The 19,900-nt window shown below is 41.5% G+C and overlaps 1 protein-coding gene across 1 annotated transcript in view; it reads left to right on the forward strand.

Moving 5' to 3' along the window:
- ndufs6 (NADH:ubiquinone oxidoreductase subunit S6) overlaps positions 1-11,585 on the forward strand; it is a 30,282-nt gene extending 18,697 nt beyond the window's left edge. Inside the window, exons 3-4 of the mRNA XM_068058690.1 lie at positions 5,189-5,311; positions 11,415-11,585. Of these exons, the coding sequence (XP_067914791.1) occupies positions 5,189-5,311; positions 11,415-11,480 (189 nt within the window). The 3' untranslated portion in view covers positions 11,481-11,585. The remainder of the gene's footprint in view (positions 1-5,188; positions 5,312-11,414) is intronic.
- The last annotated feature ends 8,315 nt before the right edge of the window (positions 11,586-19,900 follow it).

A 19,900-nucleotide genomic window follows, 5' to 3' on the forward strand; every position in this document is an offset into this window, starting at 1 on the left:
GTTTTCTAATACTTGACGGATTAAGATAAATGTTAGAATGCAACTAAGTAGCAAGGTCAACTTGTAATGTTTAAGTATACCTATGATGCCCAAAACATTATTTGGTCTTGTGTGTGTTTCTGCTATTTTAATTCTTATATCTAACATTTTTTAAATAGAAATTGCAGTACGATTTTTTTGATTATGTAAAAATATTAATGTTGACTGGGAGTTATTTATACCCTTGTTAATTATCCAGAAAGTTGAAATGCTTCTGGTTGTGTGGTAACATCACTCAAGGAATATTCCTTACATAGTTTACTTTATAATATACAAAATACTTATCTCCCAAAATTCTTGAGGGAGGAGTGTATATATGAAGTCTATAAAGAAATACTGAAATCTATTGATGGAAAATTCATTTTGGAGCTTTTGTGTCTTGTCCCTGGTTCTTCAAGCAGCTAGACTGTTTTCCAATTCTGAACAACATTATTTTATACCCCTATTTTTCCTCCAGCACTGCTGAAAGTTTAATCCATGCCTCCATCACCTTGAAGATAAATTTGTCAAATACTCTCCTTGTAAACCTCCTTGTTGTAACTTTTTAAGAACTTCAGCTAATCCTGCACTCCGCTTCCCAAGTTGCCTCCTGCATAAAGTCTTGCGTATTCATCACCCCTGCTCTTGACCAGCTTCAATGGTTCCCTGCGTCCACTGAATCAATTTTAAGATCGGTTCCTCATTTTCAAATTCTTTCAAGACTTTGTTTTATCCTTCCTGTGTGATCTTCTGTAACCACATCTTGTGAACTACACCTTCTATTCCTCTGACAATGCTAGTTCCCCATTTCCCCTAAACTGCTTTGCCTTGCTCCAACTCTTTCCTTTAAAAATCTGGGCCCATTCATTTCCTCCTATCCTCTTGTAAAGTGGTGTGAAATTCTTTTGTGGATTGGAGCACTAATTGCATATTATTTGTTGCTGCTATTTGGGTTTTGTCATCTTTCATTATCTACACACAATGGATAAAGACAGGGCTAAATTGTGGCGAGTCGAAGAGACTTAGTAGTTGGCAGGAAAAAAGACAGAGGCGCAAGGGGAGAGCCAACTGTGCAACAGCCCCAACAAACAAATTTCTCTGCAGCACCTGTGGAAGAGCCTGTCACTCCAGAATTGGCCTTTATAGCCACTCCAGGCGCTGCTTCACAAACCACTGACCACCTCCAGGCGCGTATCCATTGTCTCTCGAGATAAGGAGGCCCAAAAAGAAAAAAAAGAAAAAGACACAATGGATGAAAATAACATTCAAATACCATTTTGAAATACCAAGACTGACAATGGTGCTCAGGCATTCTTCATGATAGCAATGGTCAGGTGAAAGGGTTAAGCCTCTTTTGTCTCAGCTGTATGGTTTTTTTTTTCACTTGTCTTTAGCACTGTTATTCCTGTCAGTACAATAGGTGAGGTTACGCACCGATGTCAGTTATATAAGTGTTGCAGTACTGCTAACATCTGTTTACTAACTGCAGTGCCAACGCCTCACTTTTCACTGTACAGAAGGCTTCAAAGCATCCCTTTTGGTAATGTAGATATTGCTCTAAAATCAAGGAATACAAGAAGTGTTTCTTTACTGCTCCAAGCTACTGAAACAGCTTTTTTAATACACTGGTGGCCGCAACTATCTTGTCATGAATAAGCTGTTGCCACCCGTGCCTAGTTTAAGGGACTACAGTTATTAAGTTCAGGGGAGCACTGCTGACAGATTCTGAATTTGTGAACTGATGACAAGATAGTAAAGTATAAATATTGCAAATAATTGATGTATTTACAATTATGCTGTTGATGATTCTTAGTTTGATTGGGAAATGGAGACAAGTGACATGCTGAGCATTGTTTTGGTAATCGGAACCAGCTTTTTCTTCACCTGAGCCAATATTTCTGCTAACTAATTGGATGGGGTGAGTTTCAAGTGTGTTGGATATTCAACCCCAGAATTGGTTTTCAGTGGAGATGTGATCAGTTCTTTTTCAGGACCATTCGGACCCTCATAGCACAATCAGTATCCAATGACTCAGCTGTACCCAGTGGCTGTTTGGGGCTTCTGTTGCTTGGTGGGAGTCTTGAATGGAAAACCATGTCTTTACAGTCTAGGGAAAGTGGTACCTGAACTTCTTGTGTGCTTTGAGGACAGTATGAAAACATAACTTTACTCATTTTTACCAACATGCCTGCAAGTCTCCAAGGAAGCAATTGCTGCAGTAAACCCTGATGGATTGTTAGCAATTGCAGCAAAATTGGGCAGATAGACTTAAGATAGTTGGATGCCAAGATAACGTCAGGCAGGGTGCCACTTAAGTTAATTATTCGTGTAATGTTATGCTAACAGCGCCACCTCCAGGTGTTATGCCATTTGCGTATTGAGATTTCTCAGTTTTAATACGTAACAGGTATACTTGGGCATTAACATTCAAAGATTTATATAAACATGACAAAAAGTGTGCTTGCCAGAATTTCATCAGTAGAAACAATGGCCTTGATTTTGCAAGAAAAATAAGTGAGGTTAATAGTGCTCATCATTAGGAAAGTAGAAATCGGACTGCAACTTCAATAACCTGCACATGCGCAGTTAAACATAGAAATCAGGAAATTTCTATTTGAGTTGACCTGCTCCTCTAGTTCCTTCACTATAAAAGCAACTTGCCGAGAGATTTGGCATTGAAATGCATGCCGTGACATGAAGCTGCTATATTTATGTGATAGACACTAAAATCATCAGAAAGTTTGGCTTGCCCATTCCAGTTTAAGTAAATTTTTAGCAGTATGATGAGTCATAATTACTGCTAAACAACCTCTCTAACACTGAAAATGAACTTTTACAAGTTTACTTCCTTCAGATTTTAATTATTGTTGGAGATGTAAACATTTTTTCTTTGTCTCTCTCGATTCCATCTTTCTTTCCCTTTCTTTATTTTGCTTTCTGTACCTAATTTGGCAGTGAATTCTAATTTAAACTTCCTGATTCAGACTTTGCATGCCTCAGTAATAATTCAATCAGTTGTTTACCCCTTTCACACAGGTCCCAGATCCCCTGTCAAGGGTCCTATGCCAAAATCACTTTCTATTCCGAGCAAGTTACAATCTAAAACCCCATAGAAAGTCTGCAGGAAAGCATAACAAATAGCATTCACTGCTGACCATAAAATCCAGCCCAATGGTGAGCACCTCAGTACAATTTGTAATTGTGTCCTGAGCATTGTTGTATCCTTTGAGATTGACGCAAATAGGTTTTTATAAGTTGCCACTTCCATTTTCAGAAAGTACAGACTCCAAGTATGTTTCAGGGATTTGAGATCGACTTGCACAAGGCAAAGCAACTTATTTTTTTGGGTGAACATGCATGGGATGCTGGAGTTTTACAGAACAGTAATTCTGAAATTTAACCACAACTCTTCAAAATGTTTTGAATAGTTTTAATATTATGACTTGCAAATTTATAGCAATTTTACCAGCTTTCAAACATATTAAACCCTAAGATTGTTAACAGAAATGTAACTATTTAGAATTATATTCTGTATACGTTGCTTTTATGTTCTTAACAGCACTTAGATGACAGTGTTAACAGCTTAGAAACCAAATAATTGGAGCTAACTTTTTATCATTTGAATTATTCCATCACATCCCTCATTGATAATTCCCAGACAGAGGAAATATTCACTCTAGCAAAGTTCTTCATAATTTTAAAATACTCAATTCAATGTCGTCTTAGTTTAGTTTAGTTTAGAGATACAGCAGTGAAACAGGCCCTTCGGCCCACCGAGTCCGTGCCGACCATCAACCACCCATTTATACTAATCCTACACTAATTCCATGTTCCTACCACATCCCCACCTGTCCCTATATTCCCCTACCACCTACCCATACTAGGGGCAATTTATAATGGCCAATTAACCTATCAACCTGCAAGTCTTTTGGCATGTGGGAGGAAACCGGAGCACCCGGAGGAAACCCACGCAGACACAGGGAGAACTTGCAAACTCCACACAGGTAGTACCCAGAATTGAACCCGGGTCGCTGGAGCTGTGAGGCTGCGGTGCTAACCACTGCGCCACTGTGCCGCCCGTTGATCTTCTCTGCTCCAGTGGGAATACTACCATTATTTTGAGTGTCTCCTCATAGTTACAGTTTCCCATCCCTGTCTTCATTTGGGCCCAAACTTTTGCAATTTTCCAACTATGGAGTAACCGCTGCTGTGTGTAAATCTATCATTTCACTTTCCTCTTGTCATCAATGTCCTTATTCTGAAGCCTAAAATGCTGTTGGCTTTTTTCCTGACTTTGTCCACCTGTACTCAGACTTTCAGGGAATTATGTTTTTCAACTCTTAGGACTCTATACAAAAGCAAAATACTGCGGATGCTGGAAATCTGAAACATCTGATCAAAGGTCATTGACCCGAAATGTTAACTCTGTTTTTCTCTCCACAGATGCTGCCTGACCTGCTGAGTATTTCCAGCATTTTCTGTTTTTGTCTTCGGACTCTCTGTTGATCCGCATCCTTCAACAGCTTTGCATTGTGTGTGGGCTCTAATTCCTTGTTTTTTGTCCCAAAATGTGCTGCCTCACGTTTCTCCACACTATGTTGTATCTGCCAACTGACTGCAAACTTGTCTATATCCTCCTGAAATATTTTACATTCTACCTTACTCCTTGCTAAACCCATTTTTTTATAATCAATAAGTTTCAATGTTGTGCTGTCTTACTTGTACTTCACTTACCATCAGCTTTTGTACTGTTCGTTGCTCTCGAGATGGGATTAATTTTACAATTTGGCAGTCCCAGCTCAAGAGTTTGACTGGCGTGAAACAATATTAGAACATTCAGGCACTGAGGTCAGCATGCCTAATTCATAGTTTGCACAATTTTCCATCTATTAAAACTGCACTCCTGCCCCTCAAAAATCTGCACCAAAAGTGTGCGATCATAAACTTTGCCTATATATTTTTTTAAAGCTTATTTGAAATGTTGCTCTTGAGGTACTCTTGATAAATACTAGTTGTAATTTTCTCAGAACAAATGCAGATGTATATTAGATCACAAATGTGTTCAAGAAAAGGGAGCATTTTCTTTGTGAATACTGCGAGGAAATTTTGACATTTGTTTTGCTTGAAGTTAAAAGTCAAACCTTGTGCTCTTCCAATTATATTTTGACAGGTAAATGAAAGCTTTGCCATTGATTTAATAGCTGAGGTGCCAGTAACCGAGGTAACAGATAGAGTGGTTTCATGCGATGGTGGTGGTGGAGCCCTTGGACATCCTAAGGTGTACATAAACTTGGTAAGTATTTGGCTGTATTAAGTGTTCTATAAATGTTTATGGTATTAAATTGGAATCTGTCATAAATTTTCCTGATGTTTGGATACTGAATATTGAGCTACATATATGCATATGACTCTTGCAAAGAAAATAGTTTTATCTGTATATAAAGTAAATTAATCATGTGCATACAGCTTATATGTTTCATAGAAAAATAGGAGCAGGAGTAGGCCCTTCGGCCCTTCGAGCCTGCTCTGCCATTCAATACGATCATGACTGATCGTCCAAACTCAGTAACCTGTTCCCACTTTCTCCCCATATCCCTTGATCCCATTAGCCCTAAGAACTATATCTAACTCTTTCTTGAATATATTTGAGTTGTTTTCAACTGTTTTCCATGGTAGAGAATTCCGCAGGTTCACCACTCTCTGGGTGAAGAAATCTCTCCTCATCTCAGTCCTTAGACTGTGACCCCTGGTCCTGGACTCCCCTGCCATCGGGGACATCCTTCCTACTTAGAAACATAGAAAATAGGAGCAGGAGTAGGCCATTCGGCCCTTCGAGCCTGCCTTCGCCATTCATTATGATCATGGCTGATCATCCAACTCAGTAGTCTGTTCCCACTTTCGCCCCATACCCTTTGATCCCTTTAGACCCAAGAGCTATATCTAACTCCTTGAAAACACAATGTTTTGGCCTCAACTGCTTTCTGTGGTAGTGAATTCCACAGGCTCACCACTCTCTGGGTGAAAAAATTTCTCCTCATCTCAGTCCTGAAAGGTTTACCCTGTATCCTTTGACTATGACCCCTGGTTCTGGACTCCCTCACCATCAGGAACATCCTTCCTACATCTACCCTGTCAAGTCCTTTTAGAATTTTATAGGTTTCTATGAGATCCCTCCTCACTCTTCTGAACTCCAGCGAATATTAATCCTAACCGACTCAATGTCTTCTCATATGTCAGTCCCGCCATCCCAGGAATCAGTCTGGTAAACCTTCGCTGCACTCTCTCTGTAGCAAGAACATTCTTCCTCAGATAAGGAGACCAAAACTGCACACAATATTCCAGGGGTGGCCTCACCAAGGCCCTGTATAATTGCAGCAAGACATCCCTGCTTCTGTACTCGAATCCTCTCGCTATGAAGGCCAACATACCATTTCCTGCATCTAATTTGTCCAGTCCTGTTAGAATTTTGTAGGTTTCTATGAAATCCCCTCTCATTTTTCTAAACTCTATCGAATACAAGCCTAATCGACCCAATCTCTCTTCATACATCAGTCCTGCCATCCCAGAAATCACTCTGGTGAGCCTTTGCTGCACTCCCTCCATGGCAAGAACATCCTTCCTCAGATAAGGAGACCAAAACTGCACACAATACTCCAGATGTGGTCTCACCAAGGCCTTGTATAATTGCAGCAAGACATCCTTGCTCCTGTACTCGAATCCTCTCCCTATGAAGGCCAACTTACCATTTACCTTCTTAACTGCCTGCTGCACCTGCATGCTTCCTTTCAGTGACTGGTGCACAAGGACACCCAGGTCTCACTGCACCTCCCCCTTTCCCAATCTATCACCGTTCAAATAACCTGCCTGTCTCTTTTTGCCACCAAAGTGGATAACCTCACATTTATCCACATTATACTGCATCTGCCATGTATTTGCCCACTCGCTCATCCTGTCCAAATCACACTGGAGCTTCTCTGCATCCTCCTCACAGCTCACACTCCCACTCAACTTTATGTCGTCTGCAAACTTGGATATATTACATTTAATTCCCTCATCTATATCATTAATAGATATTGTGAATAGCTGGGGTCCCAGCACTGATCCCTGTGGTACCCCACTAGTCACTGCCTGCCACTCGGAAAAAGACCTGTTTATTCCTACTCTTTGTTTCCTGTCTGCCAACCAGTTCTCTGTCCATGTCAGTACCTTACTCCCAATCCCATGTGCTTTAATTTTGCACACTAATCTCTTATGTGGGACCTTAGCGAAGGCCTTCTGAAAGTCCAAATACACCATATCCATTGGTTATCCCTTGTCTATATTAGTTACATCCTCAAAAAATTCCAGTAGATTTGTCAAGCATGATTTCCGTTTCGTAAATCCATGTTGACTTTGTCCGATCCTGTCATTGTTTTCCAAGTGCTCTGCTATTACATTTTTTATAATGGACTTAGCATTTTCCCCACTGCTGATGGCAGGCTAACTGGTCTATAATTCCCTGTTTTCTCTCTACCTCCCTTTTTAAATAGTGGGGTTACATTAGCTACCCTCCAATCTGTTGGAACTGTTCCAGAGTCTATCGAATTTTGAAAGATGACCCAGCAATGCATCTACTCTTTCTAGGGCTACTTCCTTAAGTACTCTGGGATGTAGATTATCAGGCCCTGGGAATTTATCGGCCTTCAATCCCATCAATTTCCCTAACACTATTTCCCTACTAATACTGATTTCATATAGTTCCTCCTTCTCACTAGACCCTGTGTTCCCCAACATTTCTGGGAGGTAATTTGTGTCCTCCTTTGTGAAGACAGAACCAAAGTATGTATTTAATTGGTCTGCCATTTCTTTGTTCTCCATTTTAAATCCCCCCGTTTCTGACATTAAGGGACCCACATTTGTCTTCACTAATCTTTTTCTCTTCACGTATCTATAGAAGCTTTTACAGTCAGTTTTTATGTTGTCTGCAAGCTTACTCTCATACTCTATTTTCCCTTTCTTAATCAATCCCTTTGTCCTCCTTTGCTGAATAATAAACTGCTCCCAATCCTCAGGTTTGCTGCTTGTTCTGGCCATTTTATATTTCTCCTCTTTGGATCTAATACTATCCCTAATTTCTTTTGTAAGCCACGGTTGAGACACCATTCCTGTTTAATTTTTGCACCAAACAGGAATGAACAATTGTTGTAATTCATCCAAGTGCTCTTTAAATGCTAGCTGTTGCCTCTCCACTGTCAACCCTTTAAGTAACATTCCCCAATCTATCAGAGTCAGCTCGCGCCTCATACCTTCATAGTTTCCTTTATTTAGATTCAGGACCCTAGTCTCAGAATCAACTCTCTCACTCTCCATCTTAATGAAGAATTCTATCATGTTATGGTTGCTGTTCCCCAAGGGACCCTTCACAACAAGATTGTTAATCCTTTCTCATTACACAATACCCAGTCTAGGATGGCCTGTTCTCAAGTTGATTGCTCAACATATTGGTCCAGAAAACCATCACGTACGTACTCCAGGAATTCCTCCTCTACAGTATTACTACTAATTTGGTTTGCCCAATCTATATGTAGATGAATGTCACCCATAATTACAGTTGCACCCTTATTGCATGCGTCTCTAATTTCCTATTTAATGCCATCCTCTACATCACCACTGCTGTTTGGGGGTCTATATACAACCCCCACCAACGTTTTCTGCCCCTTGGTGTTTCTTAGCTCTAGCTCTACTCATACAGATTCCACATCAGGATTCTCTGAGCCAATATCCTTCCTCACTATTGTATTGATTTCCTCTTTTACTAACAATGCTACTCCACCTCCTTTCCATTTAAATATTGAATACCCTTGGATGTTCAGTTTCCATCCTTGGTCACCCTGCAGCCATGTCTCCGTAATTGCAACTATATCGTATCCAATTGCATCTATTTGCGCGATTAATTCGCCTACCGTATTGTGAATACTCCGTGCATTGAGACACAATGCCTTTTTGGCTTATCTTTTTTACATTCTTAGTCATCTTAGCATTATTTTGCACTATGACCCTATTTGTTTCTTGCCCTTGATTTCTGTGCCTTCCACCTTTTGCCTTTTTGTTTCCTGTCTTTCGTTTCTATCCTTGCTTTCTCCTCCTCCATCTCCCCAATCAGGTTTCCATCCCCCTGCCGTTCTAGTTTAAATCCTCCCCAACAGCACTAGCAAACGCCACCGTGAGGACATTGGTTCTGGTCCTGCCTGGGTGTAACCCATCCTGCTTGTACAGGTCCCACTTTCCCCATAACTGGTCCCAATGTCCCAGGAATCTAAATTCCTCCCTCCTGCACCATTTCTCCAGCCACGCATTCATCTGCTCTATTCTCCTGTTCCTATACTCACTAACACGTGGTACAGGAAGTAATCCTGAGATTACTACCTTTTGAGGTCCTGCGTTTTAATTTAGCTCCAAACTCCTTAAATTCATCTTGCAGGACCTCATTTCTTTTTCTGCCTATGTCATTTGTACCGAGATGTGCCAAGACCACTGACTGTTCACCCTCTCCCTGCAGCTACTCCGAGACATCCTTGACCCTAACTCCAGGGGGGCAACATACCATCCTGGAGTCTCGTTTGCAGCCGCATAAACGCCTGTCTGTTCCCCTTACAATTGAATCTCTCATCACTATGGCTCTCCCAATCTTTTTCCCTCCCTGCTGTGCAGCAGAGCCTTCTGTGGTGCCACGAACTTGGCTGTTGTTGCTTTCCCCTGGGAGGCCATCCCCCACAACAGTATTCAAAGTGATATATCTGTTTGAGAGGGGGATGGCCACAGGGGACGCCTGCACTACCTGCCTGCGCCCATCCCTTTTCTGTCTGTGCAGCTATTATCTGCGGTGTGACCACCTCGCTAGACGTGCTATCCACGACGTCCTCAACATCGCGTATGCTCCACAGTGCATCCACCCGCAGCTCCAACTCCGTAATGCAGATAAGCCAGTAGCTGCAGATGGATACACTACCTGCACACGTGGTCATCGGCGACACTGGAAGCGTCCCTGATTTCCCACATAGTGTAGGAGGAGCATATCATGGGTGCGAGCTCACCTGCCATGACTTACCTTTAGATTACGTATTTACTCCCTTTAATTAAAAAATACTAATTACGCTTGGGGCCTTGTTCTACTCTAAACACTACCCACTACAATCAAAGTCCTTAATAAATTACACTAATTTAAAAAAACACGCTTTAGTAGCACTAACCTTATCACTTATACGGTAGGTTTAAAAAAAGAACTTTCTCCTGATTTTTTTAAGCTGTTTCCAGGTATTGAATGTGTTTCACTTGCATTGGTTCAAATTTTCTGATTACATGAAAAATATGATTTTTACCAGATTTCATATGGCTATTCCTTGTTGAAATGTAAAAAGTGTGCTATGTTTATGATCCCTTTTTAAAATTCCATTCATGATTAATCAACATTTGTATGGAATGAAACTGGCTGATCACCACATAGCACGTTTGCTATTTCAGCGAGATCAGTTTTGTCTGGGCATGTCCCATGATCTCTGTTTTTTCCTAAGACTATGAGAAAATGAAGCAAGGCAAGTTAATTCTTGGACACCTCCTATTTGCTGAGTACAGAATAACATTGGCAGAGGTCTCAAAGCAGGTCACCTATTTGCCCTGTTAAGCAGTAACCTTAAAAGGAAAAGGTGAATAATGTAAAATGTTATTGTTTGATGCTGCAACCTTACTTATATAATCTGTGTAATGCACATAATGTTTCTTAGAAATTAATTTCTATCACCTTGGAATATAACATGTCTTTTATAGAATAACTAAAAATAAATGGTAATCCTTATAATGGCTGCAATTCAATTTCTGCGTGAAGAAATCAAGAAGCATTTTTTCACACAAAGGGTAATAGAATTCTGGAATTCTCTACCCAAAAAGGCTGTGGGCGCTGGGACAATTGGAACTTTAAGACTCAGATTGCTAGATCTTTGATAGGCAAGGGTGTCAAGGGATATGGAGCTAAGGCAGGTAAACAGACTTAAGATATTCAGCCATGATCTAACTGAATTGGGGAGCAAGCTCGCAGAGCTGAATGGCCTCCTGATCTTCTGTTCCTATGTTCACTTGCTGTGAAATGATATTGTTTAATCTGTAACTGGCATTGTCTTACCAAGTATCTCTTCAATTTGCTTTCAAACTAGTTAAGATCACAAAGGGATCTTATTATATTGGATTATGTTACCATATAGCTAGATATTAGGCAACATGCGTGCACTCCTAACCATAAAACTGTGCATAATTGCAAAGTGAATATTTGCTCCTTGATATTTAGTGAATTAAATTTTAGGTTAAATATTTTGCGTACTCTCCAAATTTAGAGCAACCTTTTTGATTTTTTTCTTTCTTTATAGGATAAAGACACAAAAGTCGGAACATGTGGTTATTGTGGACTTCGTTTTAAGCAGACACATCATTGAGAGGAACCATCTGGAATCTCCTCACTTTCTTTCTCAGCTGTATGACAGCTTTATATAGATTTCAGCTGTGAAAGCTACAAAAAAATAAATTAATTGAGCTCTGTAGATGTGTGTTGCTGTATTTGTGAAACCAATTATGATTAATAACTATGGAAACAAGTGTGATCTCAATTTTAACTAGCTTATGCTACACTGCCCTCTCCCACAGATTAACATATAGTAAACTAGTCCCTGACTAGATCAGATAGGGCGGCACAGTGGCGCAGTGGTTAGCACTGCAGCCTCACAGCTCCAGGGACCCGGGTTCGATTCTGGGTACTGCCTGTGTGGAGTTTGCAAGTTCTCCCTGTGTCTGCGTGGGTTTTCTCCGGGCGCTCCGGTTTCCTCCCACAAGCCAAAAGACTTGCAGGTTGATAGGTAAATTGGCCATTATAAATTGTCACTAGTATAGGTAGGTGGTAGGGAAATATAGGGACAGGTGGGGATGTTTGGTAGGAATATGGGATTAGTGTAGGATTAGTATAAATGGGTGGTTGATGGTCGGCACAGACTCGGTGGGCCGAAGGGCCTGTTTCAGTGCTGTATCTCTAATCTAATCTAATAGCTCTAAGTTCTTGTTATTCTGCTTAGTGTTGCACAAGGTTTATGCAGTATCATGTGGCTGACAAAACATAGTAAATTACCTCAATTTTGGCTTTGATATATGATAAAGGTAGTTATTTTAACTGATTTGAAATCAATACATGATGTGCCTATTTAACGTACGAACAAGGAGCAGGAGTAGGCTATTCGGCCCCTCGAGCCTGCTCCACCATTCTGTAAGATCATGGCTGATCTGTTTGTGGACTCAACTCCACTTTCCTGCCTACTCTTGATACCATTTGACTCCCTTGTTTGTAAAGAATCTATCTACCTCTGCCTTAAAAACATTCAATGACCCTTCCTCCACTGCTCTCCAGGGAAGAGAGTTCCACAGACTCACTACTTTCTGAGAGAAAAAACATTCTCCTGATCTCTGTCTTAAATGGGAGACTGTTTATTTTTAAATTAGTTTTAGTCTCTCCCATAAGGGGAAACATCCTTTCAATCCTTTCAACATCCACTCTGTCAAATCCCCTAAGGATCTTATATGTTTCAATAGGATTACCTCTCATCCTTCTAAACTCCAATGAAGACAAACCCAACATTTCCTCATAAGATAACCCTCTCATCCCAGGAGTCAGTCGAGTGAAACTTCTCTGAACTGATTCCAATGCAATTATATCCTTAAGGAGACCAAAACTGTACAGTGATATACATTTTAAATTCTTAAATTTATGGACTAGAATTTGCTGGAGTGAGGCATCTCAAGGTGTGCCCCACTAGTTAAAACATTTTCCCTCAACCTTCAGCTCAAAAACTTTGCCCTATAAGTTGTTTGAAGTGTGAGCTGGTAATGGTATGACAAGGGAACCTTAGTGAACAATGGGACTAACAGTCTATCTCCTTAATCAGTGAGTAGGAAATGGAGAAGGAGGGTGAATTAGCATCAAATCAAGTACAGAACAAGAAATTAGAGAGAGAAAGAAAGATTCCATTAAGAGAGAGAGCAAAAAAGAGGCACGGAGAAAGTTTAAAAAAATTACATTTTCCACTCCACGGTTTCAATTGTTCCTTTCTGGGTTGGAGAAGTTGATTGGCATGGTAGGAGCATAATTCTCATTATACAGGTGTATATACACTGTTAAATGCCAGCCCTATCATTTTATGAAGAACTTAATTGGCAATTAATACACAAATTCACAAAACTCTCAGGGAGATTGAGTGTGAGAACCCATTTTGGCAAGTCTAGCAGTGGAGCGGTGTAAATTGCCCAGCAAGTTATGATTTGCTAATGACAAGGTACCTCTTCCTCGCCACAAGTTGCTGGACAATTTGCACATTAATAATTGCAAGCTCCATTGGACTTGCCATTATTTTGGCAGCAAGTTGGGGCGGCGCAGTGGTTAACACCGCAGCCTCACGTCTCCAGGGACCTGGGTTCGATTCTGGGTACTGCCTGTGCGGAGTTTGCAAGTTCTCCCTGTGACCATGTGGGTTTTCGCCGGGTGCTCCGGTTTCCTCCCACAGCCAAAGACTTGCAGGTGATAGGTAAATTGGCTGTTGTAAATTGCCCCTAGTGTAGGTAGGTGGTAGGGATTATGGGATTATTGTAGGGTTAGTATAAATGGGTGGTTGTTGGTCGGCACAGACTCGGTGGGTCGAAGGGCCGGTTTCAGTGCTGTATCTCTAAATAAATAAAGTTGTGGGCCAGTATTTATTAAAATGGTTCTGTTAATAAGTTTGATACTTTTGTTGCCCACATAATATGTTACAAGAATAAAATATGGTATTTAAATGGTCACATTGTGTAACAGTTTGGTGCACCTTATAGTTTGCAAGTAATGTGAGAATACCTTTTCACCAATTATACCTTTATTTTGCATTTACAATCTTATAAAAATGTAATTTATTCAGGTTTGCTCTGGTAAACCGAGTGAGACTCGTAATCATCACGATTTAACTGATCTTTTTGTTATTTTTGCTTGTCCATAATAAGAATTTCTAGTTTCTCTGTCTTTGACATTTACCTTTATTTCACATTTGATGATAGAATTGCTTTGTCACCTAACACAAAATAAGAATTATATTTTTTATTTAAAAAGTAATAAAAATTGCAGGAGCACTTTTGAATCAGGCACCCCATCATGACATTGTGATAAATCAGTGGAATATGGCTGTATGTTTCTACCTGGTTTGTTGTGAGAGGATATTTCTTCTTCTTTGGCCTCCTTGTATCGAGAGACAATGAGTAAGTGCCTGGAGGTGGTCAGTGGTTTGTCGAGCAGCGCCTGAAGTGGTTATAAAGGCCAATTCTAGAGTGACAGACTCTTACACAGGTGCTGCAGATAAAATTGGTTGTCGGGGCTGTTACACAGTTGGCTCTCCCCTTGCGCTTCTGACTTTTTTCCTGCCAACTGCTAAGTCTCTTTGACTCGCCACACTTTAGCCCCGCCTTTATGGCTGCCCGCCAGCTCTGGCGATCGCTGGCAACTGACTCCCACGACTTGTGATCAATGTCACAGGACTTCATGTCGCGTTTGCAGACGTCTTTAAAGCAGAGACATGGACAGCTGGTGGGTCTGATACCAGTGACGAGCTCGCTGTACAATGTGTCCTTGGGGATCCTGCCATCTTCCATGTGGCTCACATGGCCAAGCCATCTCAAGCGCCGCTGGCTCAGTAGGGTGTATATGCTGGGGATGTTGACCGCCTTGAGGACTTCTGTGTTGGAGATATGGCCCTGCCACCTGTTGCCAAGGATTCTCCAGAGTCAGCGAAGGTGGAATGAATTGAGACGTCGCTCTTGGCTGACATACGTTGTCCAGGCCTCGCTGCCGTAGTACAAGGTACTGAAGACACAGGCCTGATACACTCGGACTTTTGTGTTCAGTGTCAGTGTGCCATTTCCCACACTCTCTTGGCCAGTCTGGACATAGCAGTGGAAGCCTTTCCCATGCGCTTGTTGATTTCTGCATCGAGAGACAGGTTACTGGTGATAGTTGAGTCTAGGTAGGTGAACTCTTGAACCACTTCCAGAGCGTGGTCGCCGATATTGATGGATGGAGCATTTCTGATGTCCTGTCCAATGATCGTTTTCTTGAGGCTGATGGTTAGGCCTAATTCATTGCAGGCAGCTGCAAACCTGTCGATGAGTCTCTGCAGACACTCTTCAGTGTGAGATGTTAATGCTGCATCGTCAGCAAAGAGGAGTTCCCTGATGAGGACTTTCCGTACTTTGGTCTTTGCTCTTAGACGGGCAAGGTTGAACAACCTGCCACCTGATCTTGTGTGGAGGAAAATTCCTTCTTCTGAAGACTTGAATGCATGTGAGAGCAGCAGGGCGAAGAAGATCCCAAATAGTGTAGGTGCAAGAACACAGCCCTGTTTCACGCCACTCAGGATAGGAAAGGGGTCTGATGAGGCACCGCTCTGCTGAATTGTGCCTTTCATATTGTCATGGAATGAGGTGATGATACTTAGTAGCTTTGGTGGACATCCGATCTTTGCTAGTAGTCTGAAGAGACCACGTCTGCTGATGAGGTCAAAAGCTTTGGTGAGATCAATGAAAGCAACGTAGAGGGGCATCTGTTGTTCGCGGCATTTCTCCTGTATCTGGTGAAGGGAGAACAGCATGTCAATGGTGGATCTCTGTGCTCGAAAGCCACACTATGCCTCAGGGTAGACACGCTCAGCCAGCTTCTGGAGCCTGTTTAAAGCGACTCTAGCGAAGACTTTGCCCACTATGCTGAGCAGGGAGATTCCACGGTAGTTGTTGCAGTCATCGCGGTCACCCTTGTTCTTTATAGAGGATATTTCATAGGCCTCTAAGTGTGCAGACAAGTTATTACTGTTTCATTTGTCATTGTGCTGTGGAAATTAATTTCCTTGGTTTTGTGCAAGTAAGGAGAAAAAATAACATTGAATGTTTCTGTTCTTTGAGATACTGACACAAGAATTTTAGTCTTAAAAAAATACACTCCGTCTCAATAATTACCTGTATCTCTTGCCCAAAACCATAAATCTATGTTTCCTAGCCCTTGTACCATCTGCTAATGGGAACAGCTTTTCTTTGTCTACCTTATCTAAACCTGTCTTCATCTTATACACCTCTATCAAATCTCCCTCAACTTCCTTTGCTCCAAGGAGAACAATCCCAGTTTCTCAATCTAGCCTTGTAGTTAAAATCCCTCATCCCTGAAAACATTCTGGTAAATCTGCTCTGCACCTTCTCAAGGACCCTCTCATCCTTAAGTGTGGTGACCAGAACTGAATGCAATATTCTAGTTGTACCCTAAACAGAGCTTTGTAAAGGTTCAGCATAACACTCTTACTCAATACCTCTATGAAGCCCAAGATCCCACATGCTTTGCTAACTACTCTCAATATGTCCTTTCACCTTCAGAGATCTATGCTTTTGAAGCCCTCTGTCCCTGTACACTCTTTTGAACTGTGCCATTACAACTATATTGTCTCTCCCTATCCCTTCTGGCAAAATGCATCACCTTGCGCGTCTGTGTATTAAATTTCATGTCACTTGTCGGTCCATTCTGCTAGCCTATTTATGGTCTGTTGCAGTTGATTGGTATCATCCTCACTGTTAGCCACACCTTCAAGTTTTGAAATTGTATTCTGTATTCCAATATCCCAGTCATTTATATTGTTACGGCCAGGTGAGAAGGGGGTCTCAGGCTCCCCTCTCCCCCCTTCTCTGGTTGACCAGAACAGGGTTTATCTTTTTTAAACACAGTGGTTGAACTTACAACCTCCATGAGTGCTTGCTCCTGTTACTCTAATGTAATTGCAAAAGCACCAGACAGGTTTTCTTGCATTTACACAAGAAAGTGGTAAGTTTATTATTATTAACACTCTAACCCAGTTAAAATTACTAAAAATACGCTGCACATTCACATGCATGTTCAGACGAGAGTCAAACACACACATAAATAGATCACAGAGGGAAAACAGATTTGGTGGTTGGATTAAAGTCTGGAATAAATGGAATTTAAATATGGTATATTAGTCCCATATTCCTCAGCTGAAATTGTAGTCCTAAAATCCTCGCTGGCCCATGTACACAGTTGTGGGCTTGCTTTTCTCAGGGCTTTTGAAACCAGAAGAGGGGTTTGATTCTTGTCCCTGGTTGCTGGCTGTGGCAGTCTGTAGCCTTGGTGGGGGGGACTTCCCAGGTGGAGCTGGATCTTCTCTTGATATTTACTGGGGGGAGAGAGAGAGAGACCTGCCTCGTTGATGGCTTTTCAGTTACTCTGTCTCTATGACAAAGCTTACATTTTGTCCAGAGCTGCGCAGGCAGTCACATGACACACAAGCCCCTTTATTCTCTTAGTGAGGATTCTCTGGAATCTTCTCTGAGAATCGAGGTGCTACACCTCAAGATGTCCAGTCACGCTTGGAGGGGGTTGGCTCTTTCAAAGTCAATGGGTGCAGATGGCGCTGATGACCATGTTGATGAGGCCATTTCAGGTAATTTAATCACTGAGATCACCCTATTTTTTTGGCTAGGTTGAATGAGACTTTGGTGTTTCAAATGTAAATTGCAGTGGTTTTACTTGTGTGCCAGTTTTTTTTTTAAAGGGTTACTTGTAAGATTTTCCAGTAAAAGTCTAATGTAAGGTTCCAACTGATGAAATTAATGTTTCCCATTTGGCATATAGTGTTTTCATGGCAATATATATCTAAAAAAGCATTGGTCACTGCACTGAGGCTCCAATGTGATTTGGACAAGTTTGGTGAGTGGGCAAATGCATGGCAGATGCAGTATAACATGGATAAATGTGAGGTTATCCATTTTGGTTGTAAAAACAGGCAGATTATTATTGAACGGTGATAGATTGGGAAAGGGGGAGGTGCAACGAGATCTGGGTGTCCTGGTACACCAGTCGCTGAAAGCAAGCATTCAGGTGCAGCAAGCAATTAGGAAGGCAAATGGTATGTTGGCCTTCATTGCAAGAGGATTTGAGTATAGGAGCAAGGATGTCTTACTTCAGTTATACAGGGCCTTGGTGAGACCACATCTGGAGTATTGTGTGCAGTTTTGGTCCCCTTATCTGAGGAAGGATGTTCTTGCCTTGGAGGGAGTGCAAAGAAGATTTACCAGGCTGATTCCTGGGATGGCAGGATTGATGTATGAGGAGAGATTGGGTTGACTAGGCCTATATTCACTAGAGTTTAGAAGAATGAGAGGGGATCTCATAGAAACCCATAAAATTCTAACAGGGCTAGACAGGCTAGATGCAGGGAGGATGTTGCTGATGGCTGGGGAGTCCAGAACCCAGGGGTCACAGTCTCAGGATACGGAGTATGTCATTTGGAACCAAGATGAGGAGAAATTTCTTCACTCAGAAGGTGGTGAACCTGTGGAATTTGGTACTGCAGATGGCAGTGGCGTCCAAGTCATTAAATATATTCAAGAAGGAGATAGATATATTAATGCCAAAGGGAAGAAGGGATATGGGGAGAAAGCGGGAACAGGGTACTGAATTAGACGATCAGCCATGATCTTTTTTGAATGGCGGAGCAGGCCCGAAGGGGCGAATGGCCTACTCCTATTTTCTATGTTTCTATGATCCTTGGAGAAACACTGCTATCCACCATCCTCCGTCTGAAAATCAAACATTTACCACGACTGATTCTTGTCGTTAAGCCAATTTTTTATCCGAGCTGACACTGACCCTCCTGTTCCATGAGCCTCAATTTTGTTAACCAGACTTTTATGTGTAACTTTGTCAAATGGTTTCTTAAAATCCACATAGACAACATCCACCACATTCCCCTCATCAACCTTTTCTGTTACTTTATCAAAAAATTCAATTAGATTGGTCAAACACTATCTGCCTTATACAAATCCATGCTGCTCTCAATTAACTTAAACCTCTCCAACTGCCGGTTATTTTTTTTTTCCTTGATTATTGTTTCTTACCCACCACTGATAAACTAGGAATGTCCTTATGTTCTTTCTTGAACAAGGGTGACACATCTGCCACTTTCTAACCTCTGGCACCTCTCCCATATCTAGAGAAGATCGGAAGATTATAGCAAATAATTCTAGCTAAACCAATTCTGTCTTTGAACCTGCAAGTATATCATCCATTTCTAGTGCTGCAACAGTAGGCTTGATCAATACTGCCACAAACCCCTCATTTTTTTCCTTCCCTATCTTTCCTGAATGCCGTGTAGCCAAAAATCTTGCCCCACCCCCGCTTTACTTGCTTATAATCTTTTACATTTCTAATATTTACTAGTTCTGAAGAAGGGTCACTGACCTGAAATGTTAACTCTGCTTCTCTCTCCACAGATGCTGCCAGACCTGCTGAGTATTTCCAGCATTTCTTGTTTTTAAGTCAAAAATCTCCCCTTGTTTGAGACAGGTCTCTGTTATTACCACTATACCATAATAATGTGTGCTTGAAACTCACTAACCTTAATTAAACTCACTCTGTGCATTTATGCACAGGCACTTAAAACCCATCCTCGCCTGCCTCTTGTTTCCTGCTTGATCTCCATTTCTGAATGACTCTGTCAGGCAAATCCCACCACCGCCTTCCAAGACTGAGGCATACATGATTACGCCACAGGAACATTAAAACTTAAAATTGCAAGACCCTGACTGGAAGGACATTTGCATAGAACTAGCAGTGTTGGAACAAAAGGGACCCAGTAGTTACTTCCCCCAATGCACAGAAGTGGTCAGACCAGATTTAGTCACATGGCTAACTGGCTGTTGCAGAGAATTTGAACTTCCAACAGAGGATTGTGAAGAGACTGTACCATATAAGAAGCTAGTCACATAACTGATTTGAACTCCCAACAAAGGAATTGGA

Source organism: Heterodontus francisci, chromosome 2 (genome assembly GCF_036365525.1).
Source record: "Heterodontus francisci isolate sHetFra1 chromosome 2, sHetFra1.hap1, whole genome shotgun sequence".
NCBI lineage: Eukaryota > Metazoa > Chordata > Chondrichthyes > Heterodontiformes > Heterodontidae > Heterodontus > Heterodontus francisci.